We start from the raw sequence: 25,936 nt of genomic DNA on the forward strand, positions 1-25,936 counted from the left end.
GCAATGCACATTATGCAAATTATGCACACTGCTGTCATACGAAGAGGCTGATTGTTTTACATATTTGTACCACTGCCCCCACCACCGCCCTGTCCATCACACACACAGACTAAGCCCACTGCAGTTCACCAAGCCTCTGAGTGTAGTGTACCTACCTGCAAAAGGTCAAATGCCAGAAAGTCCGTCCTGAAGGGTGTTACTGTAAGCGCTTCAGTGTTGAAGTCAGTGTGTTGGGTCCTGGGGAGGCAAGAACAGAGCCATTCATGCACAGCTCGACCAGAGAGAGATAAAACAACTACACAAGCAACAGACCACAAACACACACAAACACCAAAGGCTTCCTGTGCAACAGCTAAAACTACCTTAAGGCGGGAAATTAAAACCTGCATCTCTTCATCCGCATCCTCTAACCACAGCCCACTCACATGAGCTAAAATAAACCTGTACACACACACACACACACAGAGACAAACCAACTAAAACTCTCACACCTTGTGCCACAGAAGCTTCAGGGAGGGACCTGTCACCCTGTGGGGTGTGTGTGTGTGTGTGTGTGTGTGCATGGCCGTCAGGTGGGATTGCCTGAGAAAGATGCTCGTGCTAAGGATAGCCTACCGAGGCCCCCCTCCAGAGAGTGCAGACTAATTGGTGTGTCGGTCTAAGCAAGCACACAAACCCCCTGACTGAGAACATGACTATATGTGTGCACACAGATACAGAGAGAGAGAAAACATATGATATTCTACACAGTGAGCTTAGCCATTGATTTAAGAGCAAAGAATTGTCAAGCATTCATTTCAATTTGCTATTATTATTATTATTATTATTATTATTATAACAAATATTACCGATAATTAATTATGTAAATGAAAAAAATAATGATCATGTTCATCTTCAAAAGAGTAGACTGAAAAGACAACAACATCAACGCATTCATTTCAATTTGCTATTATTATTATTATTATTATTATTATTATTATAACAAATATTACCGATAATTAATTATGTTAATGAAAAAAATAATGATCATGTTCATCTTCAAAAGAGTAGACTGAAAAGACAACAACATCAACAACAACAACCAGATGAATTGGGAACAAAGCCGATGCAGGCCTAGTACAGTATGGCTGACAGTTTCATCTGTGTGGCCGCTTCTGCTTCTCCACACAAACACACAGATCGACTCAATCTCTAGGGAGCTCAGGGCTGCGGAGACCTTCATCACCTGCAGCAATGCACAAGCTACACTGTAGCACCTTCGACACAAACAACACACACAGTTGTTTTGCTTTAATTTTTTTTTTTTTTTTTAAAGGACCCAGACAGCCAGAGCTACAGTATATGTTCTGAATAGCATAATATTGTTTCATCTCAAATCAGTCACAACAGGAACTGTGTTGCCTTGTTGATGGATACTAAGTGGTGTGTGCTGTAGACTTGAGAAACACTGTTGGTGTCTTTGGGTAAAAAGTTATTTAACCCCCAGGATATGTTATGCCTGAGGTCTTGACTGAGGACTATCTTTCTGTCTATCTTTGAGTCAATCACCTACGCACAGCATGACTACAGCATGGGCTGTTCATTCATTTCTGATCACTTCACACTGCACAAAAAAAAGGTAGCCTTCAAAACATCCACAAGGAGACAAAAGTGACTTCCAATAACATGTTGAGTATTTATCACTTACACTTAGCTATGTCGATCAGGTCTGACTATATGGTAGGATGTAAATATGGCTTTAAAAATAGTTATCGTTTGCCGACACATTTCCATTCCTTGACATAACCTGACAGATTGTCCTTACGTTGCGTCGTCGAGTCATGCTAGACGTGTATATCAGCAAGCAGCAAGTGAACTGTGAACGTGTTTCCCTCTGACTTTAGGAAAGGCCTCACAGACATAAATCTCGCTACGGTACCAAGAGCCAAACCTACTAACACCGTTTCGTGTTCATGCGTCATTTTTTCTTTTGTTGGCAGCAACAAGGCGAGATTTGCACTTACAAAGCTCTGTTTGTATTCTTTACCTGAAGACACCTCGTGCTGTATCTGTCGCATTAGCTACGTCAGTTTGTTTGCTTCACGAAATGAGCCAGATACATTAGTAAGATAAATTTGATATTATGATGTCTAGCTCCGCGCCATCAACTCGGTGGTAATTCTGACAGACCTTACAAGTGCGCTACTACTAGGCATATTGGCTAAACAGGTATTGTCAACACTCAAGCAACCAGCTAGCTACTCAACAAGCGAAATAAATTGAGGTTTCTTTCACGTAACGTTAATTACATGTGTCAGTTGATAATCGAATTCAAAATAAGGTATGGATAAATAATGATATGCATAGTACACAGTATGAGCGAGGTTGGTTTGGTTCCGACGATGACAGCTCTGCCTAACTGCCTAAATCAAACCAACATTAGCTTAGCCTGTCGGTTTTAAAAATGAGTAATACCATAAGTGCCGAGCTAGCAGATATACTGCTAACCCAATAATACAATAACGATTGATACCGTTGGCTTTCTTTACAGTCCGTAAATTATACGGCATGTACCACAGGGATGATGTAACGTGAGTTAACTCAAATGAATGCGCCATAGAATATTCATTACAAATATAATGCAGCTTAACCTTTACAAACTGCATAGGGTTTCCCGCTAACGGTAGTTGATGCACCTTACATTAGAATAAAGCTAGCGCTAGCAAAGTACATCTAGCTTTGACGTTTGCTACAGTGCAACATCGAAATGCAGATCCACCTATAACGTTACCCATTTCTATCACCATCGCGAGCTTACTTTCAGATATCCGTGAACACGCAATATCATTACATTAAATGTAGTAATTGATTTCTGGATCGATAACACAATCGCGTTTTATCAACTAGCAAGGGGAAGCTTAACTTTGATGATCATCCTTAGCTAACGGTGCCTGTCTGGCAATATAACCTAGCTAGCTAACGCTCTAATGACAGCGAATGTTAGCGGGCTAACAAGTAATACAGAATGCGGATTTTAAAATCCCCCCATACCCGGACAATCGAATGAACCACAGCATTCTCACACTTACTTCCTACGTAGGAACGAAAAGGCATTGCATATAAAACATATTCAAAAAGAAATCGACAATCGAGCCTACCTTTTCTGACGAAAATGAACGGCACACGGATTTGACAGCTGATGGTGTAAACATGCGCACACTCATTCACGCGCTCTGTTTAGGTTGTAGGCTGTCCTTCCCTGGACGCGGAGGGAACGCACGTAAAGTGACGTATGTAATGTGCTTTCACAAAGCAATGTTATTAGTTATTAGGCTAATACTGGATCCGTTATTGTTTTTCAAACATTGTATAGAATTTAACGGTGGGCTGTGACATTTCTGATGTTAGTGAAATAGCTGCACAGCAAAGCATGAATTAGCCTACATGGAAATAGGCAGCATAGCCTAAACAGCATAAAGTCTGATGACATTTGTCTCACATGGTAGGTTAGGTTACTGAAACTACTTCTCATTCATTGGAGCCGCAATAAGACCGTAAAGCCTTTCAGAGATAGGCTACAGTTTAAATGCACCAACGGTGGTTAAATTAGTTTATTACAATGCACGTAATCTGACTAGTGAACGACACAACATCACTCAGTTTATAAACCAAATGCTACATGCAAGGGGATGACACATGCACCAGTTAGGCTATGACAGGCTATATCAAGGAACAGTTTAATAGGCTACTGCAATAAACGGTAGCCTTAATGATATAGCCTACAGATATCAAGCTGGGATGAATGAGAAAGAAAGAGAGACAGAGACAGTGTGAAAGAGTAGATACAACAGGGATGAAATCCATTCACTTGTTCTGAGATACCACGTTTGGTTCAGGAGATATGATGCAAAATAATCTTATCATTTAACCCTCTACACCCTTATACAACAACCATGGTTTTTGATAATGTCTTTAGCTGAAAATGTCCAAATTTAACTGTAGGCTAAGTTCTCCAAGTTCCATATGCCTCTGTGAAACAATTTGACCTATTTTTTACAAATCCCCTGTACTATGAAAGTTCAGTGAAACTGCCAAAGGCCTACAGTTTTTGGCCACTGACTCACATAATTGCAATGTTGACAATGTTCCACAGGATTTTCATGGACTTTTGGTAGGTTATGTGATGGAAGGTTCCATGAACTGAATAGGCTACAACAAAATAATGTCTGTTGAACTTCAGAGGTATATTGTCAAAGGACGCCGTTTGCATTGTGATCATTTGAGAAGACTTCGTCCAAACACACATTTTTTTCTCATTAGACCAGCACGCAGACTTGTCACTAGGTGGAAGTAAAATGCCACATATGGCCACCTGCTGAAGATGAGCGCGGTTGCGTCAGATGGGCGCACATATAGAATGTTTTTTTTAGGATTTATATTTCATTGTCAGGTAATTGTTAGACTGTAGACTCTTCAAATGTGTAGCCTACATCGGCATATAGGTTAGATGTCGTTTTTTCTCTATCTTTATCTAATTAAGGACTTGTCAAACAGAGTTGCAAGTTGCGGCAAGAGAAAATAAAACAGTAAAATGCTTGTCTTGCCCGATTCAGAAATTAAAACAGATAACCGATCCTCTTTAATGGACCAAACATAGTTTGGATGATATATGAAAGCATTCAATGAATTAGTGATTTCATCACGATGGCGAGGAGAGAGAGAGAGAGAGAGAGAGAGAGAGAGAGAGAGAGAGAGAGAGAGAGAGAGAGAGAGAGAGAGAGAGAGAGAGAGAGAGAGAGAGAGAGAGCGAGAGAGAGAGAGAGCGTCGAGCGTCGAGCATCGAGCATCGCGGAGGGGGGGCCTGACACCGGCTCGACAGCAGGCACACTCGGTCAGGAAACAAAGAACAGGGTATGGGGCGCATGAATGATCTGCAAAGACAACAAAAGCACCAAGAAAATACTTGAGTCCCGCCCTGATTCGATTGTCTGTTTTAAGCGTTAGGCTAGTTTTTTTTTTGCCACAAACAACTTTCATTGGTTATGCTTTCGAAGCGCTCATAGCCTAGACTCGGCTGGTTTATGAAGTTTAGCCTATTGCAGGCTACGCGCAAAGATGTATCACAGGAGACCGATGATTTCAACGTAGGCTGAATTGACGCCCAAAGGCAAAGATCACACTTGGAAAAATAAAACGAAGACCATAATTTGCCTGAGAATATCAGCATTACGGACACATTTCGTAGCTATTCGGTAAGTGAAAACAACATATTTTATTCTCTCTGTGAGTCTGTCAGGTAGACAGTTGTCGTTGACACAGCTTAGACATAATTTCACGTTTTAGGCGTGTTGTCCACATCTGCTATGTAGCCTAACGACATAGCCTGCCATATCGTGTACAGGTAGCCCTCCTAGGCTACTACCACATGGATGTTTAAAAATGCTGCGAGCAGCAGGCTGAATCACACACCCTTTGCTGCCTATCCCTGGCCACGTCGAGAGAGAGAGAGAGCTTTCCCAGTGCCTACACAGCAAACCCACTTTAGAATGTCTCCCAGACTGTCCGTCCATTTAGGAGCAGGTCACTGAGCTTGTCCTTCTTGTTTGTGTTAAACACGGGGTGGCTATATTTCTATTCAAATGTACAGAATGACTGTCCTACTAACCCACCTTCCCTCATTGTCCTTGATCAGTTCGGAAAGACCGGATACAATATCTGTCTGTGTCAGAAATACATAAATTAAGTGTCTGACCGATGTTGCAGTCTAATGTGCCTATATTTTGAGTAGGGTCCTGAAGCTATTGGCAATGACGGTTTAGGCTATAATCCCTATAATCTACATTAATTGTATTTCATAACCACATCTGATAATTCTACCCTGCATTAGCTTATCTTGCCCTCAATTTCAACACCATGTATTTGGTTGTGTGTGGCAAGTTGAGCAATTGCTTATGTGTGCAGTGTTGAGCATGGTATTTCGCCTGAGGCTACGACACTGAAATCACATTAATGAACAACACGATTCTTGTAAGATATACTTCACTGAAGAGCAGTGGAGTGATCCCTGCCACAGCCCAGTGTATGATATACAGCTGATCACAGCTAGCCTATATCCAATCAGGCGGATGCAGGAAAAATCGAGCACTGGAAAGAATGATAGAATGAAAATAAAGAGAGGTGTGTGTTTAAATGATGCATAGAGTAGTTGACAGACATGACAAACAAGATAATGGGTCACATACCTAGATGTGTGTGTGTGTGTGTGTGTGTGTGTGTGTGTGTGTGTGTGTGTGTGTGTGTGTGTGTGTGTGTGTGTGTGTGTGTGTGTGTGTGTGTGTGTGTGTGTGTGTGTGTGTGTGTGTGTGTGTGTGTGTGTGTGTGTGTGTGTGTGTGTGTTGGGTCAACAAGGGACAGGTGTGATAGAAGAGGCATTGCCTTTAGCCAGTACTGACATTAGTCATGGCGTTCTCTCCGTGTTCAGTCTTTCGTGAGTCTCTCCTTGGATGTGTGGCATGTCCTCTCGATCGCGTCGTTCCGATCGCGTCCTCCTAAAGGGGCCGACTAACTTGTCAAACTGGCTAGAGCACTCTTTTTTTCGTACACAACACTGCTTGGGTAGTGCTCCAGCCACACGTTATTGAGCTGTTGACTTCACACCAAGCCTGTGGAATGTTGGACTGAAGCTGTATTTTGTCTGTATGTTTTTATGTCTGTCTGTCTCTATACTTTTGTTTTGTTCTTGTGTCTGAATCTGGTAGTCGTAGTCGGTGCTGGAATCATCTTTTAAACCATCTCTTTTCCTGTGAACTTACGTAGTACTTATAAACAAATCTTGGTGAGGAATTCTGGAGCGTGTGCGTGTGTCTGTGTACAGTGTGCGTGTGTCTGTGTACAGTGTGTGTGAGTGTGAGTGTGAGTGTGAGTGTGAGTGTGTGTGTGTGTGTGTGTGTAGCAATATGATTTGTGTGCATATGCATTGCATACACATGAGTGCATATGATGTGTATACTCTATGGCAGATGCGTGAATGTGAGTATGTGTCTCTGTTTCCCACTGCTCCGGGTTTGTTCTTCTCCTTAATGCGCCATGATGAAGGCAATCAGGGTGATATAAAGTCATAAACCAGTGGGAGGATGAGGCCATAGGATGACATCATTCATGTCCTGGTGGCCTGGCCTCCCCACCCCCACACACTCAAGTGCACTTATTGCCCGTGCCACTCCTCGTCACCCTCCACACATCAGAGAGCCATGATCCAGTAAGACGGCCATCCCTTATCCCAGTGGTCAGGCTTGAACCTGGGTCAGCTCGGGCTTTTTTACTGTGTGTATTTTCTTTTGGCAAGAGATCACAACTGTGCTGGGAGTGGTGGTAGTGGTGTGTGTGTGTGTGTGTGTGGGGGGTTACTTCCCAAACGTTTTCTTATCTGTACTGTTGTTTTTTTTCAATCTTTCACTCTCTATTGGTATCCTGTCTTGTTTCCTCTCTCTCTCTCTCTCTCTCTCTCTCTCTCATTTTTCACGATCCGTTTCGCTGACAAATGAAGTGAATGGGTCTCATTTGTGTACATGCGACTGCAGCCGAGCAGAGAGAAGCGGGGGGTAAACATTCCCTCTTGGGCTTCCAGCACGGCAGCCCGAGCAGCGTGGCCCGTATGGCCAATCAAGCGTACTGACAGATGGGGGGAGTCTGTTTAAACGCTCTGCCAAAATCACCCCTGCTCAGATACCATCACATTACTTACAGATCACGATAGGCTCCGGAGCGTATGCTGTGTGATGTGGCTGGGAATTGAGCAGCCTTGTTTTAAAATTCAGAGCGTAGCAGTTTTTCAGTCCTCGGAGAAGAGGTTTTTTTTTTTTTTGCTTTTTTTTCCATAGAGTGCTGCAGTAGGCTACTCGGGCATCGCTTTCAGGCATCGCTTTCAGGCATCGGGATCATTTGCATGACAATACAAATGTTCAGTTTAGGCACACAATACATCAAGCACTGCTCATTCACACAGTCCATGAGACTAGATCAGACCAGAAAAAATGGTGTTGAAAGCGGCAAACAAATGAGTGTGAAGGGAAGGGAAATTACGATAATTAATCACAAATTAATTTGTTCTTTGATTTATTTTCTGCCTTGTCCATTCATTCATTCATTCTTTTTCTCATTGTTGAGTTGAGTCATATGAGGAGAATGTTATTAGGAAATTGTGGTGAAGACTAGCATGGTGAGAATCTGTGGGAGTGGGCATAGTTGTAGCAGGTGCAGCCCAAGCTGCACATGAAGGGAAGTCCTGAGCCTCCCTCCTCCAAATATATATCGAAGCTGCCAAGTAGACCATGCTGTAGACACAGCCCATCTGCCAAATATGACTGGGGCACTTTGTACGTTGCCCAGTTCTGTAAAACCCATTGCCCAGGGCGCCAGTGTTGTGTCCAAGTGTGCCACGGTGTTTGTCATCACCGACTCCATGCTTCTGTTCTGTGTAAGATTCTGTTAGAGCTCGCTAATCCCTGTTGCTGCATTGTAAGCTATAACCCCGGTGTCTCAACATTTTTTTTTGTCTTGCAACACTGCAACCTGCTTTTGGATTCAGTCTGTGTGGAAGGAAACATACCAGGGGAAATAGTTTTGGCTTTTGTTCTCCTTTGTTCATTAGTTCACCTTGTCTGGTGACACCTTGGCTGGCTCCGCTGTTGTTGTTGCAGTGTAAAGGGTTCTCTTCTATGGCTCTCTGCGTAGTACTAGTTTCAGCCATACTTCACATTGTTGCCGTGCCAATGGGCTTTTTGTGCTTTGTCAAACCATTCAATGCAGCATAGTTCCCTCCATAGTTTGTTTGTGTTTCCCTATTTGCTTCTCTGAAAAGCATTCAGCTGCAAACAAGGTTCCTGCGTCCTCTTCCACAAGGTCATCAGTTCAGGAAGGAGATTCGGGGTCTGAGCAGTCATCCATTTGTGCGATTTTAGACCACTCCTTTTTCTCCAGACAATGATGTTTGAGTTGATTACTTTATACTTAAGTATATTTTTTGGCTTTTTGCCTTTTTTTATCAATAGGACAGTGGAAAGAGACAGGAAGCGAGTGGGAGAGAGATTTTGGGGTTGGATCAGGACAGGACCACCGGCCAGAATCAAACCTATGGCCACTGAGACCCAAATGCGGCACGCTGCTGCGGCCAATTGCACCACAGTACCCTCCCCCCCAAATTAGTCCGTTTTGACTTTGTCTTGTGAATGCCCATGATGAGGGTACAGGTTGATGTAATTCTATAATTCTATAGCATTCATATCTTTTTGTTCTGTCCCATCCATCTGTGTTCCCTATAGCAGCCCCAGGTTCACACTGTGTTGGGTCATTGATGATCCCGAGGTTCACACTTTCCAGTAAATCGCTTTAACTGGGTTGGGTCATATCATATCCTGAGGTGAGGTGGGCTATGGGGTGTGATTGAAGTAAATATACCCATCCATATCAAAGCATGCGCTCTGCTGTGATCCTTTTAATGGTTTGGTATTTTAAATGCTAATCACATTTTCCCCACATCATGCAGTCATATAATTTTAATGTAATTATTTTTATAACCCCTGCAGGTTTAAACACTACATTAAATCTCCTTTTGTCTCAAAACCTTTGTAAATCCTTTTAGTAGTAGATAAAACATGTGCTGTGCTGTATTATTTCTGCAACAGTATCCCTCAGTGTTTGTGCGCAGCGCACTATGTAACTAAATCCGGATTTTGGTAAAAGAAAGGGCCATTGAACTCCCGCGGTGCTCCCTAGAAATCTCTGTGAAGTAATCTTGGCATTAGCCAGCCTTCGTTTTGGATGCATGACAATAACAGCTCCAACCTCAGTCAGCAGTTGAGGGAAGGGAAGGGAAGGGAAGCTCAGTGCTTAGCTACCTCGCAGAGTCAGACACTCCGACTGCTATTGCTGCAGTCTTTCGTCCTGTTTATCATTAACTTGGAAATGGACAGAATGAAAGGTGGGACAGATTGTTCAGACCAACAGCTATAGGTTAGCAAGGTTTCATTAAATATATATATTGTTGTTGTGATATATGTATTTATGGTATGGAAATGGAATTATGGTTGGGGACGTAATGAAGTTGATGAGTAAATCACATGCCTAACAAAACTGGGTGATTTTAAGTTACAGTTTGTATACTTTACAGTTGACGGGTGGCATATGGCAATATCCCTTTGTCCATTCACTCATGTGAAGGAAACAGCAAGGTAGTTAAAAAAATGAATAACTGCCAACAACTCTTGCCTTGAGTGCCAGTCTGTGTTGATGTAAGGCTGTGCAGTGTTTTCTTTTTTCATGCACATATTATTGTTCCTTTAGCCGGGAGTGTGTCTGTCACTTGAGCAGTGGGTGTGTCTCTCTCCAGGACAAAGTCTTTACAGCCTGCAGGGTTGTAAGACTGACTTATTCACTCCTGCAGACGTCAGGAGTTTCTCCTCTGATGTCATGAGCCCTCAGCTATATTAGGGAACTGGGTGTTGCTGGCCAGCTGCATAACCATGTGTTGCTGAAATAGTTTAAGCCGAATTCATCCACTCAGGCAGAGGGCTGGTATGTCTCCATGTTTTGATGTAATGTACATGAACAGACTCCATTTGTTTTTCTTCCTCTCCTTTTCTACATGTTTCACTTTTGTAATTCTGATTTCAATACTGTTTGCATATCCATGTCCAATCATGAATTCAGTTGATTGAATGTACTTTAGGTACATTTCCGAGCCTGTACTTTGTTACTTTCACTTGAGTAAAGTTAAATCAGTACCTGTATCTGAGTATCTGTACTTCTATTTTAGTACGGGGAGAGTGTACTTTTGCCATCTCTGATAAACAGTGATTCAGCAGTTTTCTCTGTCTCTTGTTTCTCTAATTTTCTCGTTTGTCTCCCCAGCAGATAATGATGACTATCCCTGTTTGACCCTTCATCTTGCTGCCCATCCTTGGGTCAGCCAGGACATATCACTGCAATCAAAATGTCTGCCTCAGAGTCTGCGGTCTGCGCCCCCTTGTCCACTCTCCCTCCCAAACCCGAGCTCAAGCCGCGGCCGCCGCTCCCCTCCAAGCTCACCCCGGATCCCCCGCCGATGGAGAGGGGCGCCCCGACGAGGACTTCTGGGAAGGTGAAGAAGATCGTCAACAAGTTCAACCAGCCTGAGCCTCAGACCTCCCCGGCCTCAGGCCAAAGCCCAGCACCAGTGACTGGGAACGCCGGGAACGCCGGGAATGCCGGGACCAATGGCTCCACGGGAGCGGACAAGACGAGCCCGCAACGGCAGGCGCCCGAGGTCCGGCCGAAACCCAGAATGCCTCGGCCGACGGCCGCGGCCAATCAGGCGCCCCCGTTGCCCATGAAGAGGAGCCGGCTCCGCAAGAACCCCAACGTGGGCGTGTACGGGAACACGCCGGGGGGAAGGGCGAGGAGCGGCTCCATGCCCGTCAGTCTGGAAGACGGCCGATCAGGTGAGCAGCCCATTGTTCCCGCGTTAATGTCCACCTGTAATCACACCTGCGCTGCACCTGAGTGTGAGGATACTGTGTCTTTGTCCCGGAGTTGCCACTTGAAACCTCTCAATGTCCGCTGCTGGCTGTATCCATATCTGAAGCCCTTATGAGTCATCTGCAACAGTTTTCTGGAAGTGTAACGCGAGCGCAGAAAAACAGGTTTTGTTTGTATTCAGGCGGTGCTCGTCCTTTATGCTTTGTGGCGGGTTCTGTCTGTCTGTCTGCACGTCTTCACGTCTTCAGACACTCGTCTGAAAGGCGAAGAATGAAGGGGAAAATGCGACTATTAGAGAACGGCCGCACGCCACATGCTTTGCGTGACAATGTTCTCACCGTTCCATGTTGACTTGGTTGATGTGTCCCTTTAGGCTGTATGTTGGATGCTTGAGATTTTTGAAGCGAGCCCCAATATCCCAGGGTAATCCTCCAAAGTATTTCAAACTAAGGGTCTGCCCATTTTTTATTTATTGATTTACCATTTGTTTGTAATCAGACATTAAAAATGGGAAGTCCCCCCCCCCTTAAAAAATGTTGTCTGTTTTGACAGGCCGAAAGAGTCAGGAAGAGAGCATGAGAGGTCATATTTGTTTACCCCCCCCCCTTTTTAATGTATTTTCTCACTGAGAAACTCGATCCTGTTTTCTCCGTGGTTCTGTGTTTTCTGTAGACAACCAGAGCGGTGGGTGCTTCAGGCAAATCTGTTCCCGACAAGCAGCCTTAGATATTGTTTGCTGAGCATGTCTCCTATTTCATCCTGCACTGCGACTCTCCTCCACCCACAAAGACAAACACTCACACACACACACCCACACACACACACACACACACACACCCAACGCCGATAAAAAAAATTTCATTTCTCACCACCTTTTTAAACACAAGGTTTGAAATCAACTTTGTGTAGTATTTTAGATTTTGATTACTTCTATAAGGGGAGCGGATCTTTTCTGTTAAACCTTGCAAGTGGGGGTGATGGACGTGGTTCATCCTAACATTCCACTGACCCCCCCCCCCCCCGCACGCACGCACGCACGCACGCACACACGCACGCACGCACGCACACACACACACACACACACACACACACACACACTCCTAACTCCTTACTCCCCAAGATATTTACCTAAACCACCCGATCAGCCGCAGCATATGCTGTCCAGCTATCTAGGCTGATTTGCATCTTCCTCATAACTGTGATCTCAGTTGGCCGCTTCTGTCCCTTTGTCCGTTCACTCATGTCGAGGAAACAGCGAGGGTGTTCAGTATCTCCTCACTCTTCCTGATTTGTGTGTGAAGCGTAACTGTGTCCCTGCAATGCTTCCAGCTCATTACCTCACAGAGATAACAGTTGTAGTGGAAGAAATGTTGTTTTTCCTAGCCTGATTCAGGGCCGCTATATCACAGGATACATATGCAGGAGGCTAGAGCAAACTTGGCAGGAAAGAGTCTTCACATAAAGCTCGCATTACAGACTAGCCTGGGATGAGAGTTTATTCACCATTTAATAATCCATACGGACATCTGGGAAAATCATTGACCAATGATGTAATATAAAGAGCATTGTGACGTGACCTACATATTTGGAAACTTTGTCATATTACATACCACTGTAAAATATTAGTGGTAGTGCTTTATTCCTCTTATCTCCTACGCAGATATACAGTGTAAAACACTGTGGATTCTTTAGGAATAGAATAAATGTCTGTTAAATGTCTGATAAAGATATGCTTTGTGCTTATATGGGCTTTCACCAGCGAAAACCACAATGCACCCAAACTAGAAGTATTTAATGTAAGTAAGTAAGTAAGTGACTTTTTTTCCACTTTTTAGTGTTGAGACTTTGGACCAGAGAAGCATGACCTGTTGAATAACAGCAATAAACGGGCTTAGAATTCCACAGTTGTGTCAAAGAGACGCATATAGATCAGACCGGTTGGCTTTAAAGATGGCAGACAGTGTGAGGCGAGCGTTCAGGAAGACCAAGATCAAGCAGAATGTCTGCGAGTCCGGGGAGGACGGCGCGCTGACCAAAGAGAGCGGCCCGACTCAGCTGACCGCCAAGACCAAGCTCAAGAGGTCACTGCACAAGCACATGGCCAGGGTGAGGTCGGCGGGTTCGAAAGCGGCCGCCGCGACCAAATGGGCCTCGCGCGATGGAGCCGCGGAACAGACAGAGAAGAGGGGAGGAAAAGGGAGAAAAGAGAGAAAAGGGGGGATGAGTGGAGGTGAGAGCACACGGTGGTAACCACAGAGGGACAGGTAGGTGCCAGACACACAGGGGGCTGCATGGCGTCAGTTTACTGATGTGGTCGCTCATGAGTGCTAGAGTATTTTGCTTTAGGCTTTATGCTTACAGTAAGTGATTTTATGTGATTTGCGGCCCATCTTGCGGTGATCTCATTTAAACAATCCATTCAAGAAGTTACAGTGTGGAAAACCTTGATAAATAGTGACCCTACAAATCAAATGAATTCTAAAGCAGGAGATGATGGCATGTTGGCAGTAATCTGCTCCCTACTGCCAGGATAGTGAAATGGAGGAAATGGGAGATGAGGGATCGCTCAAAGATCTTTCATTTCAGTAGTAAAGCATCATGTGAGCCTTAAAGGGCTGCCCTTTGAATGGCTGATCATCCACAGGAAATGAAAACATCATACACGAAGCCTGTATGAAGGGCAACTAGGGGGTCAAGTATGTCCACCTGGGTGAAGTTGTCTTTGGGAATTTTATTTCTTGATTAGTGGAGTGGAATTCCCCGAATTCTCCGACATCAATACACTTCCTTTTGTTGTTATCTCTTTTCACATGTGACTGGCAACGCTTATCATAAACGTTGACGGAAACGTTGTTTACAACTCTTTTATGTGATATGCTCCATATTATCATCAGATAACAAGTCATTAGAAAGTTGTTTATTTGGAAAGGAGCAATGCTATTAAACCCTCGTGCTGTATTTTGTGTTGTTATTGTGTGTTGGAAATATGTGGTTGTTGTTCATATTACTCTGCAGTCTGGTTCCTCTGTGTATTGTGGTCTATGATATGAAATACAGTCATCTCCTGTGTATTAGCTGCGTTGTGTTTAAGCCGCAGGACAGTGTTTAATGCAAGTTATAAGAAACAAAACCATATTAATACCATATTAACTGCCTCCTTGTATTAACCTCATAGCTGAAGAAATGTAGCAAAATCAATGTATAAGTCGCGGCTATTAGTTGGGAAATTACAGTTAGGATCAGTGTTATTAAGCTCAAAGTCCTTTTTTTTTTAACAAAAAAATACAATAAAAAAAGGACATTTCTGGCGTAATGTGACTGATGTGTCCGTTCCTCACAGCTCCTGATGGGAAGGAGGGAGAGCTGCTGTCGTCTGCGGGCCCAGACGCTCCCGCCGGCCCTCGGTGCGAGCGGAATTGCAGCTGCATCTGCCACCTGCAGCGGCCGGGGATGAAGCTGGTGTGGGTCCCCCTGGAGGACGGGGAGGAGGAGGAGGAGGAGGGGGACTACGCGGAGAAGGTGGCGGACATCAGGGGAGAGCTCGGAGAGGAGGAGAGGGGAGGCGAGGGTGCGAGCGAGGGAGGGGAGCACCAGGACACCGGGGAGGAGGGGGAAGGACTGGGAGCGGAGTTTGACGAGGACGAGGAGGAGGAGGAGCTGTACCTCAGCGAGTCCTCCGACGACAGCGAGGATGGGCACGGCGACGGGGAGCTGACGGGGAAGGCCAAGTTCCAGCACACGCTGGAGCTGGTCGGGGAGCAGCTGAGGAGGCGGTCGGACCCGGGGCCGCAGGTGGAGCTCACCTCCTACACGCCCTACGTCTCCCACGGGCTCTCGCCCGCCGGCATCTCCAAGGCCCACTCCATGGAGAACGACGCCGACATCTACGAGCTCAACATCGTGGTGGACGGCGTGACCTCGCGACCCCCCGAGCAGCAAGTGCCGCTCATCCGCATCAAGCCCCCGCGCCGGTCGAAGCTCTCGTCCTCGGCGTCCGACGAGGCGGACGGCGCCGACTTGGCCAAGAGCGCAGGGGGGGACGGGCCCCCTCCTGCCATCCCGCCCAGGGTGCCGCTGCTTCCGGAAAGGTCCAAGGTCACCCGCCTCCAGGGCATGGCACCCCTGGGGGGCATCGCGCTGCCCATGCCGTCCCCCGACGAGAGGCGCGCCCTGCGTGCGGCGTCACCCCTGCCACCCCTGCCACCCCACCCTGCCAGTCCTCCAGCCAGCCCACACTTCAACAGGCCTGCCCCCCCAGTGCCCCCCAGCAAGCAGGGGCAGAATGGACTCCGCGGCAGCAGTCAGTCCTTAAACGCCCTCCCCCCAAGCACAGGTAAGGCCATAATGTTATAGGTTCATCATATATACAGTCATTTCCTGTGTATTAGCTGCATTGCGTGTAAGCCGCAGGACAGTGTTTAATGCAAGTTTAAAAGAAACAAAACCATATTAATACCATATTAACTGCCCCCCTGTATTAACCTCATAGCTGAAGAAATTTAGCAAAATCAATCAGTCGTTGTTGATAATTGGGAAATTATGACGGTAATCCTCATTTATAGTTCAAATGTATATCATGATCATAGTCAAAGTCAGAGTGACCAGATAATCTGTCTGAAGTCCTCCTAATCATCACATGTAATTGATGCTATTTCTTTCTCTCTCCTCATAGCCTCTTTTGTAGAAGTTGAACAAGAGGATAGTGACGGAAAAGAAGATGCTGACAAGCGCAAGTAAGCCTCCAGTCTCTGTCTCTGTACAAAAGCTTTGAAGTGTGCTTTTTTTTCGTTCCGGTGCTTTCATCAGCCTCATTATCCGTGTTCAACATTTCAGACCACCGGCAGCACCGCCTAGGAAGCAGTCTATAGACTGGGAGAGTATGGATGGTGAGTGTGAATTATTTATTTACTCTCTGCTGGATTTCAATTTTGCAGATTCATTGTAACAGTGATGAGTATGCAGAGCCCAAGGATATTAAGCAGGAGACTTGAGCTTGAGAGTTGCAGAGATCCTGATGCAATGCTGAATGCTGATATCTCTCTGGTCAGCACTCTAGATCTCTTTCTATCTCTCTAGCCGTTTTCAGACAGGTTTTCCGCACATTCTGCGATAATTCCTTGCCGCATTTCTGACGGTAGCGGACATTCAGACATGAAGCATATATGCAGAATGTATGCGGAATGTATACGGCCACCTGTTGTTCACATCTAGTACGGGAGTATGGTGGAGGCTATAGTCTTGCTGCATTACCAGCAGCGTGTTAGAGATGCAAAACTGTTCAGTGGCATTAGGGCGCTTTAAATACGCGTAATACTTACTTCGATCATTACTGACAAGTGCGGAATTTTTCCGCGATTGCATTCACATAGCAGCTGTGGCGGCAACATTACGGAAAACTGAGGTCAGCAGCGGGAAAAGTTCCGGTAGTTGATATACATTCAGATATGCATTCAGACAGCACAACGAAAAAAACCCTACCGTAAAAAGTCGTGAGTAGGGCTCGGGCACACGCGTTGCATTATAGGAATTTTGCCGCCACGTTGGTAGCGCACCGAACGTAATAATCCATTCATTCAGATGCAGGAGACAAGAAGCAGAAAATTGATAGTATTAGCGTTTATTTTCCTCTTGCGATCGTGGGTTGCGCTGTTACACCCCACTACACAGCAACATACGACCAAGAAGACAAACATTAAGTAACAGGAACACACTAACAGGCGGGAGTAAATCCATAGTAATCCATAGTAAACTAAGGAGTGAGGCTGCCAATATGGCTGCCCGCGAAGTTTTCACGTCACAATCCCGAGCCTTATGTTGCGGTCTGTCTGAAAGCGGCTTCTTTCTGTATCCACCCATCCATACATTCATTCATCCATCTGCCTCTTGCCCCACTTTCTCCACGCGGCCTTTAGAACCTCTGTACCAGACCTACCGCGAGTCGGTCATCGTCAAGGCCATCCGGCAGGCGACGGTGTGCCGGAACATCAGCAAGACCAGCGTGGACTTCCAGATGGACTACGGGCACCGGCGCGGCTCGGCGGCCTCGGACATGGGCAGCGTCGGCGGCAGGACGATGGGCTCCAGGGCCAGCCCCATCCCCCAGGGCGCCCGCAGCACACTCTGGCAGGACCTGCCGTCCGTCCGGGACAGCGGCATCCTGGAGACGCTGAGCTCAGACGAGTGCAAGTACCAGGAGGTGAGAGGGGGAGGGAGGGAGGGAGGGAGGGAGAGGAGGGAGGGAGAGGAGGGGAAAGAGAAAGAGGGCAAGTACCAGGAGGTGACAGAGGGAGGGAGAGAGGGAGGGAGGGAGAGAGGGAGAGAGAGAGGGAGTGAGGGGGAGGAGGAAGAGGGGAAGTACCAGGTGAGAGGCAGTGGTGAGAGGGAAGGAGGGGGAGGAGGGGGAGAGCAAGTACCAGGAGGTGAGAGGGGTAGAGAGGGAGGGAGGGGGAGGAGGGCAAGTATTGGTGGAAGTAGTAGTGGAGGATGTGGAGAAGGCGGATTGTCAAAGGAAGTGGAAGAGAGGATGGTTGAGGAGGAGGGCAAGGAATGGGAGGAGGTGAAGGAGGAGGAAGAGGAGGAGAAGGAGGAGGGCAAGGAATGAGAGGAGGAGGTGAAGGAGGAGAAGGGCAAGGAATTGGAGGAAGTGCAAGAAGGGGACATAGCAGAGAGAGGAAGTGGTAGAGAAGGTGGTGGAGGGGAGAGGGGAGGAAGAGGAGGAGACAGGAAGAGCATGAGAGACAAAATGATGGCAGACGTGAAGATGGTGGAAACTCTTGTAAACAAGAAGAGGAGGAGAAGCAATAGGATGGGGGGGGGGGCAGGGAGGAAGAGGGTGGATGAAAAGAGCGTCATGAAGGGCAGGATGGGATGGTTAAAAATAATGCTGTAGGAGATGAGAATGATGAGAACGTTGTTGGACATGAGAACAAAGTGCAATGAGTGCAACTGCAAGTTTTGGAAAAGTCTTCCGTGCTACCGTTAACTGTGAAATGATGGTACACCTATCTGGAAACAAATCATCTACAAATGTTTATGTCTGTGTTGTTTCTTTGTATTCTTCTTTGTGTGTGTGTGTGTGTGTGTGTGTAGAGTATATTTGAGGTGATCACCTCGGAGGTGTCGTACCTGCGCTCGCTGCGCGTGCTGACGGAGCACTTCATGGACTCGGCCGCGCTGCAGGACACGCTCATCATCAGGGACAAGGTGCCGCTCTTCTCCAACATCCTGCGCATCCGCGAGGTCAGCGAGAGGTAAGGACGGCTCGCCGCAACAAAGACATGACAGGAAGAGGCCCTGGACACTACAGGAAGTGACATGAGATGATTGATTGTGTGTGTGTGTGTGTGTGTGCGTGGGTGAGGATGATTGTGCAGGTGTGCGGAACAAACTCTGTAGTGACTGAGAAATGAATCACTGCAAAAGAGTGTGTGAAGTGTATAGAAATGACCATGGCCTGTGTTGCTTAGCAACGTTCTGAAGTAAAACTGTCTGTCCAGTTTCTATGGTTGCCAGGCCCTAACTTGCATTGCTATGCAGTACAGTGTTGAGTCTATATGTTGAGTTTGTTTTTCTCTTTGCTATATTTATGATTCCTATGAAAGATTTGATGCAAAATGATGACCTACACAAAATTAAATGTTTGGCTTTTGACCTTGGAAGGTTTCTGAAGGATCTCGAAGACCGCATGGAGGAGAGTCTGATTATCACGGACATCTGTGACATCATCCACTACCACGCCCAGCACAATTTCCCCGCCTACATCGACTACGTCCGCAACCAGATCTACCAGGATAAGACCTACACCGCCCTCATGTGAGTACGAGCAGAGACCAGCTGTTCAGGCTCAGGCAGTTACTGTTGCCTGTTATTCAGGCTTTACTGAAAAAAAGAGAGAATAGTAGATGTACTGTAGTAGTTTGCAAGAATGTGTCTAGTTGCTAGTGCAAAATGAAGGAGAGGTGAATCGGTTAGCTGCGGCCAAAACCTGGAAGTCATGGAAAGGTTTCTTGAGCTTTCAGATTTCACGGTGAAATTCAGATGTGCGTTCACCATAACAGGCCATGAAAAATGCAACATCTTGCCCTCATCAAAGCTGTTCACTGCACTTGTCCCCGTTTTGCCACTGACTTGTGATCCTGACACGTCCCTTCTGCTTTGATTGCTGCTGCTGCTGCTGCCGCCGCCGCCGCTGCTGCTGTTGCTGTCGGTTACGCTTCCCGAGCAGGCACTCGAACGCAGCGTTCGGCGGAATCATCGCTCGTCTGCAGGAGTCACCCAAGTGCCAGCGGCTGCCCTTCATGTCCTTCCTGCTGCTGCCCTTCCAGCGCATCACCCGCATCAAGATGCTGATCGAGGTGAGCTGCGCCAGGGGAACCAGGCGCATAGGGCCTCGCTCATTCGTCTTTTTATCTATCCTCCCTTCCTTCCTTCCTCGGCCCTCGTTCCCACTGATCTAGATTAAAGAATGATGGGGCGGGCAACAATGGGATAGTCTATCTATCCATCATGGGTTTCATCAGGTCCCTTTCCACAGGTGTATTAATCAAGCCCCATGCAGTCTGCATTGATAATCAAGGTGCTTGATTTCATACACCTGTGGAAAGGGACCTGATGAAATCCATGAATAGATCAGTTGGGGACGAGCCTGGAGGACCGAGCATCTAGGAGAGAGGTTGAGAAATGCCCATAGAGGCGCATACGAACCAGCCGCCGCGAACTGATCTTGGATCAGTTGAGTCAGCAGAGCAGAGGCCACCGAGACTTCATTAGCCAGTGAAGGCATGCTGATTAGGGACATCATGAGTAATCAGTAATTGAGCTCCGTGGGACTGCAATCAATGAAGAGCAGCGATGGATGCAGCGCTAAGCCACGTCTGCACTTACTGTACTAAGCCAGCTTTCTTATGAATAAACCATAACAGGCACACTGAGTTATTTATGAGTGTATATAGATCTGCCATATGGGCCAGGAGGAAGTCGGTAATATTAGTAATATTTTCCTCATTTGTCGACCTCACGTGTTGGCCTATTTTAGATGATTTCATCTCTCTCTCTCTCTGCTCTTCCAGAACATTCTGAAGAGGACCAAGGAGCACACGGCAGAGGAGCAGACCGCCTCCAAGGCCCTGGCGTCCGTCTCCAAGGTATTCTCCCACCCCGCCCTGGCCATTCCTTTCCATTCCTAGACTTCCCTGGTTCTCGCCAAGGCCTGGCCCACTCCAGTGTTTGTGACGTCACTGTCCCCATCCCCTGTCCATTGTCTCAGTTATTCCAGAGGATATCCTATCCTAGCGTGTGGGGGGTTGGAGCGGGGGGTGGGGGGTGGCAGGAGAAGAGGGACTGTTTTGTGAAGACAAAAGGATTCGGACGAGGAGTGTGTCCTTTGAGATGGTTGCGCTCTGTCTGCAGTATCTCTGCAGTATCTCTGCAGTATCCACAGCTCATGTGCAGGAGCCAGGGGGCAGCTCTCGTTTGTCTCAGCTGAGCTGCAGTGGGGAGTTTGCACCGTGTCAAGATCAGCGGTTGGAAACAATGAAAACAAGCTGCTCACTACTACACCCCTCAGTGGATCCCTGCGCTCAGTTGACATCTCCATTGTTTTTGCTCTCTCTCTCTCTCCCTCTCTCTCTCCCTCTCTCACCCCCTCATTCTGAAATACCTTCCACACCCTCTTCTGCACCAAAATCTGCTCGTATTATCTCCCATTTTCTTTCCACTCCTACACACTGCCATACTGACTTCTTTGTACTTGTACTCTCTCCCCCCCCCCTCTCTCCCTCCCTCTCTCTCTCCCTCCCTCTCTTCATCCCTCCCTTCCTCCCTCCTTTTCTCCCTGTAGATTATAGACGAGTGCAACACGCAGGTAGGGAAGATGAAACAGATGGAGGAGCTGATTGAGATCAACAAGAATCTGCAGTTTGACAAACTCAAGGTGAGCAGAAAGAGCCAGAGGGCTCGTTAGTGGCGCCAGCTGCTGGTCTAGATGAGCTTCCACCAGTTGTGTGCCTCTGGATCTCCATGACTCATTTTTCCATAGTATTCAAATGTTTTTAATGCTTCATATTTCACAACATCTGAGAATAATTCAGTCTCACTCCCTACTAGACAGAGATGTAAAAGTCCGGCTTCACAAAGTAAAAGTCCTGCCATGTATTGGTTCTACCTGTCCATTTAACACCGGTGATTTCACTTTTTAGCTAATTACCTTTAGGCTGGGTAAACCCAGCCTGATCTGCTGGCGATTTGGATTTCGCCCTGCAGCTCAGGCTGGAAACCTGCACATCTATCTTTCCTGCTTCCTTTCCACGTTTGCTGGGTCCAATCACAAACTGGCTTATCCACCAGGCCCACCCGGATCTTTGGTCTGATTGGTTGAAGGACTATCCAAGTGTGCGGAGTCTTTGGACTATGCCCATTGATCATGCCTCTTGTGCATTAGAAATAAAGTGCAGACTCCCCAGATTAATGTTCAATCTTAAAGGATTGAGTTTAGTCAGGTGATTGCCAGATTAGATCCACCTGGCTAGACCCACACACCCCTCCAATAATCTCCCATAGAAACGTATGGGGTTAGTTCACAACGCAGACATGGCAGTCGTCTACACATAGTCTGCCCCGGCCACCGCCAAAAGTTCACATGTGAATACATCGTGCCAATCGCGTTGTATGTTGTCAATACGCCGTGCCAATCATGTGATGTGAAATCTCACAGCTGGTGTCATGAAGCCTTCTGCACGTGATTCTGCCCGAAATAGATGCACAACATGGCCGACTTTTACACCTCTGTTCTCTACACTACAGCTTTCCTACTGCTGCATTCATACGCTCTCGAGGACATTTTTACAAACATTATGTATATGGTTTATATTTTTATTTGAATTTCCAGAAGTTTTTCTTACATCTCTCTCCCATTTATACATTTTTTTTTGCAGGCTGTGCCCATCATTTCTCAAACGCGCTTCCTAGAGAAACGCGGCGAGTTGCAGGATGTGGCTAAAGGTGGGACCCTCTTCACCCTGCGGTCCAAATGCACGCCTGTCTTCCTCTTCCTCTTCAATGACCTCCTCGTCATCGCCAGTAGGAAGAGGTGAGGGCTGCATATCATTAACACTCTGAGTCACACTCACACACACACACACACACACCTTCTGCCATCAGATTTTATTCATGCTGATTTAATGGAACTGTAAATGCACAGAAGTGAAAAGGTTTATTGTTGTAATTAATGCATTAAAGAGAGTTTTTTTTTGTTATCCTATGCATAGCAGCATTATGTTGAGCCACAAAACACTTGCCCTTGTGATTTCCTTTCATACCTTTTGAGGGGTGATGTAACAGGCAACACATTTACCCTGGTCAACAATCTACTATGGTTTACAGATTATTCTCCGCAACAAAAAAAACTAGCTGGCGAGATACAATGTGACAGCGGTAGGGTTATTAAATCTTCATGATGGACAATAGCTAACAGGAGACTGGGCTGCAGTTAATATTTGAATATGCCAATGATTTGTTACATAAACAACATGAATAGATTCGAAAGAGAGAAAAAAAACACTGTTACTTCAGCCATTTGCCTTTTATTACAGCAGATGGTGCAGCAGGCACATTTGACTATGCAAATATTTAAATACAGTGTTCAGTGTACGATTTCAATCTTCATTGAAACAGATGTCAAGTCACGGCCACTCGTGTGTATATATATATATATATATATATATATATATATATATATGCGTATGGAAAAATCTCTAACCTAAACTGCTCTAACGTCTGCTCACTCTAATTCCTGCAGCTCGGAGCGGTACGTGGTTCTGGACTACGCCCACCGCTCCCTGGTGCAGGTGAAGCCCATGGGGGACGAGCTGTCCAGCGGCGGCCTGGTCAACTGCTTCCTCCTCACGCTGCTGGAGAACCACCAGGGGCGCCTGGCTGAGCGCGTGCTCAAGGCTGCGACCGAGTGAGTGGGACTTCCAAAACGCCGGATCATTCACCTGAATGACCAGTGTGACTTCTATTCCCGGAGTAAAGACTAAACACAGGAACTCATATGCTCCTATAATAACAAGCATATGCCCCCTAAGACCAAGTATTTGGATTTTGTGATCCCATCAAGTTGACTTGTGTTCCTGCTGTTGTTGTAATACCACATTGTACACAGAGCACACTTCCTATTACTCTTCCTGTTTATTATCATTCACACAAGACATACATAACATGGCTGTGAACCCCCTTTTCCATTGGTAATCATAGTCATAGTCCTGCTTCCAAAGCGGTCCACAGGCAGGAGGACATTGTTAACTTTGTCCTTGTCTACGTAGGTCGGAAATGCACAGGTGGGTTGCTGCATTCCCAAATCCCAACGACGCCGACCGGGATGCAGAGGAAGTCATATATGAGGACTGGGGTTAGTACTGGATACACACTTTAGCCTAGCTGCCATTATGAAGCTGTTGATCTGTTGATTTTAATTATCTCTCTCTTTCTCAATTCAAATCAAATCAAATGAGCTTTATGGGCATGACAATAATATTGTGCTGCCAAAGCTGTACATGTGTTTCTATTGTTTGCTATGGTTTGGAAGTGGAATGGTGTTTTGCTATAGTAACAGTGTGTGTGTATGTGTGTGTGTGTGTGTGTGTGTGTGTGTGTGTGTGTGTGTGTGTGTGTGCGCGCCTCAGACTGTCCACAGGTGCAGTGTGTGGAGCAGTATGTTGCCCAGCAGGCTGATGAGATCAGTCTAGAGCCGACCGAGATCATCAACGTCATCCGCAAAACCAACGAAGGTGAGCCTGACCCCTATGCCCTCTAGACCCCTATGTGTAAAGATCTCACCCACTCAAGCTTGATTCATTACAGTGGTCCAACTACAGACCAGCAAACTTAGCACCTCAGTGGCACTACCCGTAATTTCCCGACTATTAGCCGCGGCTTATACATTGATTTTGCAAAATTTCTTCAGCTATGAGGTTAATACAGGGGGACAGTTAATATGGTGTTAATATGGTTTTGATTCTTTTAACTTGCATTAAACACTGTCCTGCGGCTTATACACAATGCGGCTTATATGCGGGAAATTACTGTATAGTAAAAGACACTAATTTAATGACATTTTCAGTGACATGTTATACTGACTGACTCCATCTTCTTTCGTCTTTTCTGCATTCCTCTTTTCCCGTTTATCCTCTTTTCCCTTTACCATCTCCCTGCTCTTGTTTAGGTTGGTATGAGGGCATCCGTTTGTCTGACGGACAGAAAGGCTGGTTCCCGGTTCCGAACGTTCTGGAGATTACCAACGAGCATGTGAGACGCAGGAACCTTCGGGAGCGATACCGCGTCATTCAGGCGGCCAGCATAGTCACCGGCAAGAGCCGGTTGACCCTTTAACAGAATGGGGAGGATGAAAGCACAGACATACTAATTTAATAAGCACATGGACAGAAAACACATAAGGCTCTGAAGTGCCTGTGAAAGAATGGACGACTTGCTTCTCAGTGTTTTTTTTTTTATCAACCACAAGATGGTTCTCCCAGGAAGAGCCTCTCCAAGCAGTAGGATTTGGGTCAAAACGAAGGATGGAAAAACAGGCCACGCACACAGGCCTAAGCCTCTGTCTGGAGCCCTGTGCTCATGGAAACTTTCCTGCTGTTTGATTTTTTTTATAGCTTGTGAATATAATATATATTTTAAATATGGAAACACATTGTGCTAAACCTCCCCAGAGTACATTTTATTGTGAATATTTCCCCACGGTAACCTGAACGTAGCCCAAAAAAAAAGGTGACCGTTCCTGTCCAAAGGAGCAAGTCACGCATCTGTCATTCGCACAGAAATGAACGTGCTCATCACACTGCCAAGTGAGTCCCTCCCATTTCCATGGTAACTGGCCCAGCCACCCAGCCTCATTACTGCTCCTGAGGGTTTAAGAAAAGAAATGAATTCTAATCGATTGTGAGTCATCCATCACTGCCATCCTTGAGAATCCTCTCACTTCTGCTTGCTGCCAGGCTTCTGCAACGTCTGCCATAGGTGTATATATACACCAGAGTGCATGCTGAACACAGCACGGATGTCTGGAGTCAGACGACGCATTCTGCCCCCTCTGGTGGAGTGAGTCATATCGAACCACTAACTGCGGTTTCTCAGGAATACTGTTTACTTCCTTCAGACACATACATTACAAACTGAAACGCGACAACCATCCTATCTTTGGGTTTGTTCACTCTAAATGAAGATACTGCTCTTATGTTAATCAGAATTTGTAATTTTTTTCTATTAAAAAAGGCTTAGAATTTTTAATTGTTATGGTTAGGTTAGCACTTAAAGGGATATTCCGCCATTTTTGGAAATACGCTCATTTTCCACCTCCCCTCGAGCAAAACAATCGATATTGACCTTGTTCCCGTTCATCCAGCCATTCTGTGAGTCTGGCGATACAACTTTT

General features: G+C 46.2%; 2 protein-coding genes across 5 annotated transcripts in view; one reads left to right on the forward strand and one right to left on the reverse strand.

Annotated features, from left to right (window-relative positions):
- The window catches only part of hdlbpb (high density lipoprotein binding protein b), a 25,899-nt gene extending 22,690 nt beyond the window's left edge, over positions 1–3,209 (reverse strand). The window contains exons 1-2 of the mRNA XM_062515914.1: positions 3,138–3,209; positions 156–237 (exon numbers count right to left, since the gene is read on the reverse strand). The gene's annotated coding sequence lies outside the window, so the exon portion shown is untranslated. The remainder of the gene's footprint in view (positions 1–155; positions 238–3,137) is intronic.
- Positions 3,210–4,864: 1,655 nt separating this feature from the next.
- On the forward strand, positions 4,865–25,856 carry arhgef15b (Rho guanine nucleotide exchange factor 15b). 4 transcript variants are annotated; one of them, XM_062516956.1, is made up of 16 exons: positions 4,865–5,231; positions 10,888–11,456; positions 14,834–15,826; positions 16,166–16,226; positions 16,327–16,379; positions 17,406–17,689; positions 18,583–18,743; positions 19,153–19,305; positions 19,718–19,847; positions 20,562–20,636; positions 21,332–21,424; positions 22,425–22,579; positions 23,288–23,452; positions 23,814–23,899; positions 24,174–24,278; positions 24,713–25,856. In XM_062516956.1, the coding sequence occupies exons 2-16, from the start codon at positions 10,970–10,972 to the stop codon at positions 24,877–24,879; spliced, it is 3,168 nt and encodes a 1,055-aa protein (XP_062372940.1). In that variant the 5' UTR covers positions 4,865–5,231; positions 10,888–10,969; the 3' UTR covers positions 24,880–25,856. The 4 variants fall into 4 exon arrangements, with proteins under 4 accessions (XP_062372940.1, XP_062372941.1, XP_062372942.1 ...); XM_062516957.1 differs by having other exon boundaries at positions 10,891–11,456; XM_062516958.1 differs by lacking the exon at positions 4,865–5,231 and adding an exon at positions 10,307–10,551.
- Positions 25,857–25,936: the final 80 nt, after the last annotated feature.

The sequence above is a fragment of the Sardina pilchardus genome, chromosome 16 (genome assembly GCF_963854185.1).
Source record: "Sardina pilchardus chromosome 16, fSarPil1.1, whole genome shotgun sequence".
NCBI classification, from domain to species: domain Eukaryota; kingdom Metazoa; phylum Chordata; class Actinopteri; order Clupeiformes; family Clupeidae; genus Sardina; species Sardina pilchardus.

Bases quoted from the DNA above. Each gene is read 5' to 3' on its own strand.
- arhgef15b (XM_062516956.1), top strand. From the start codon at position 10,970: ATGTCTGCCTCAGAGTCTGCGGTCTGCGCCCCCTTGTCCACTCTCCCT. The intron at 11,457-14,833 runs GTGAGCAGCCCA...CGTTCCTCACAG, and splicing joins TCTGGAAGACGGCCGATCAG to CTCCTGATGGGAAGGAGGGA. The intron at 24,279-24,712 runs GTGAGCCTGACC...GCTCTTGTTTAG, and splicing joins CATCCGCAAAACCAACGAAG to GTTGGTATGAGGGCATCCGT.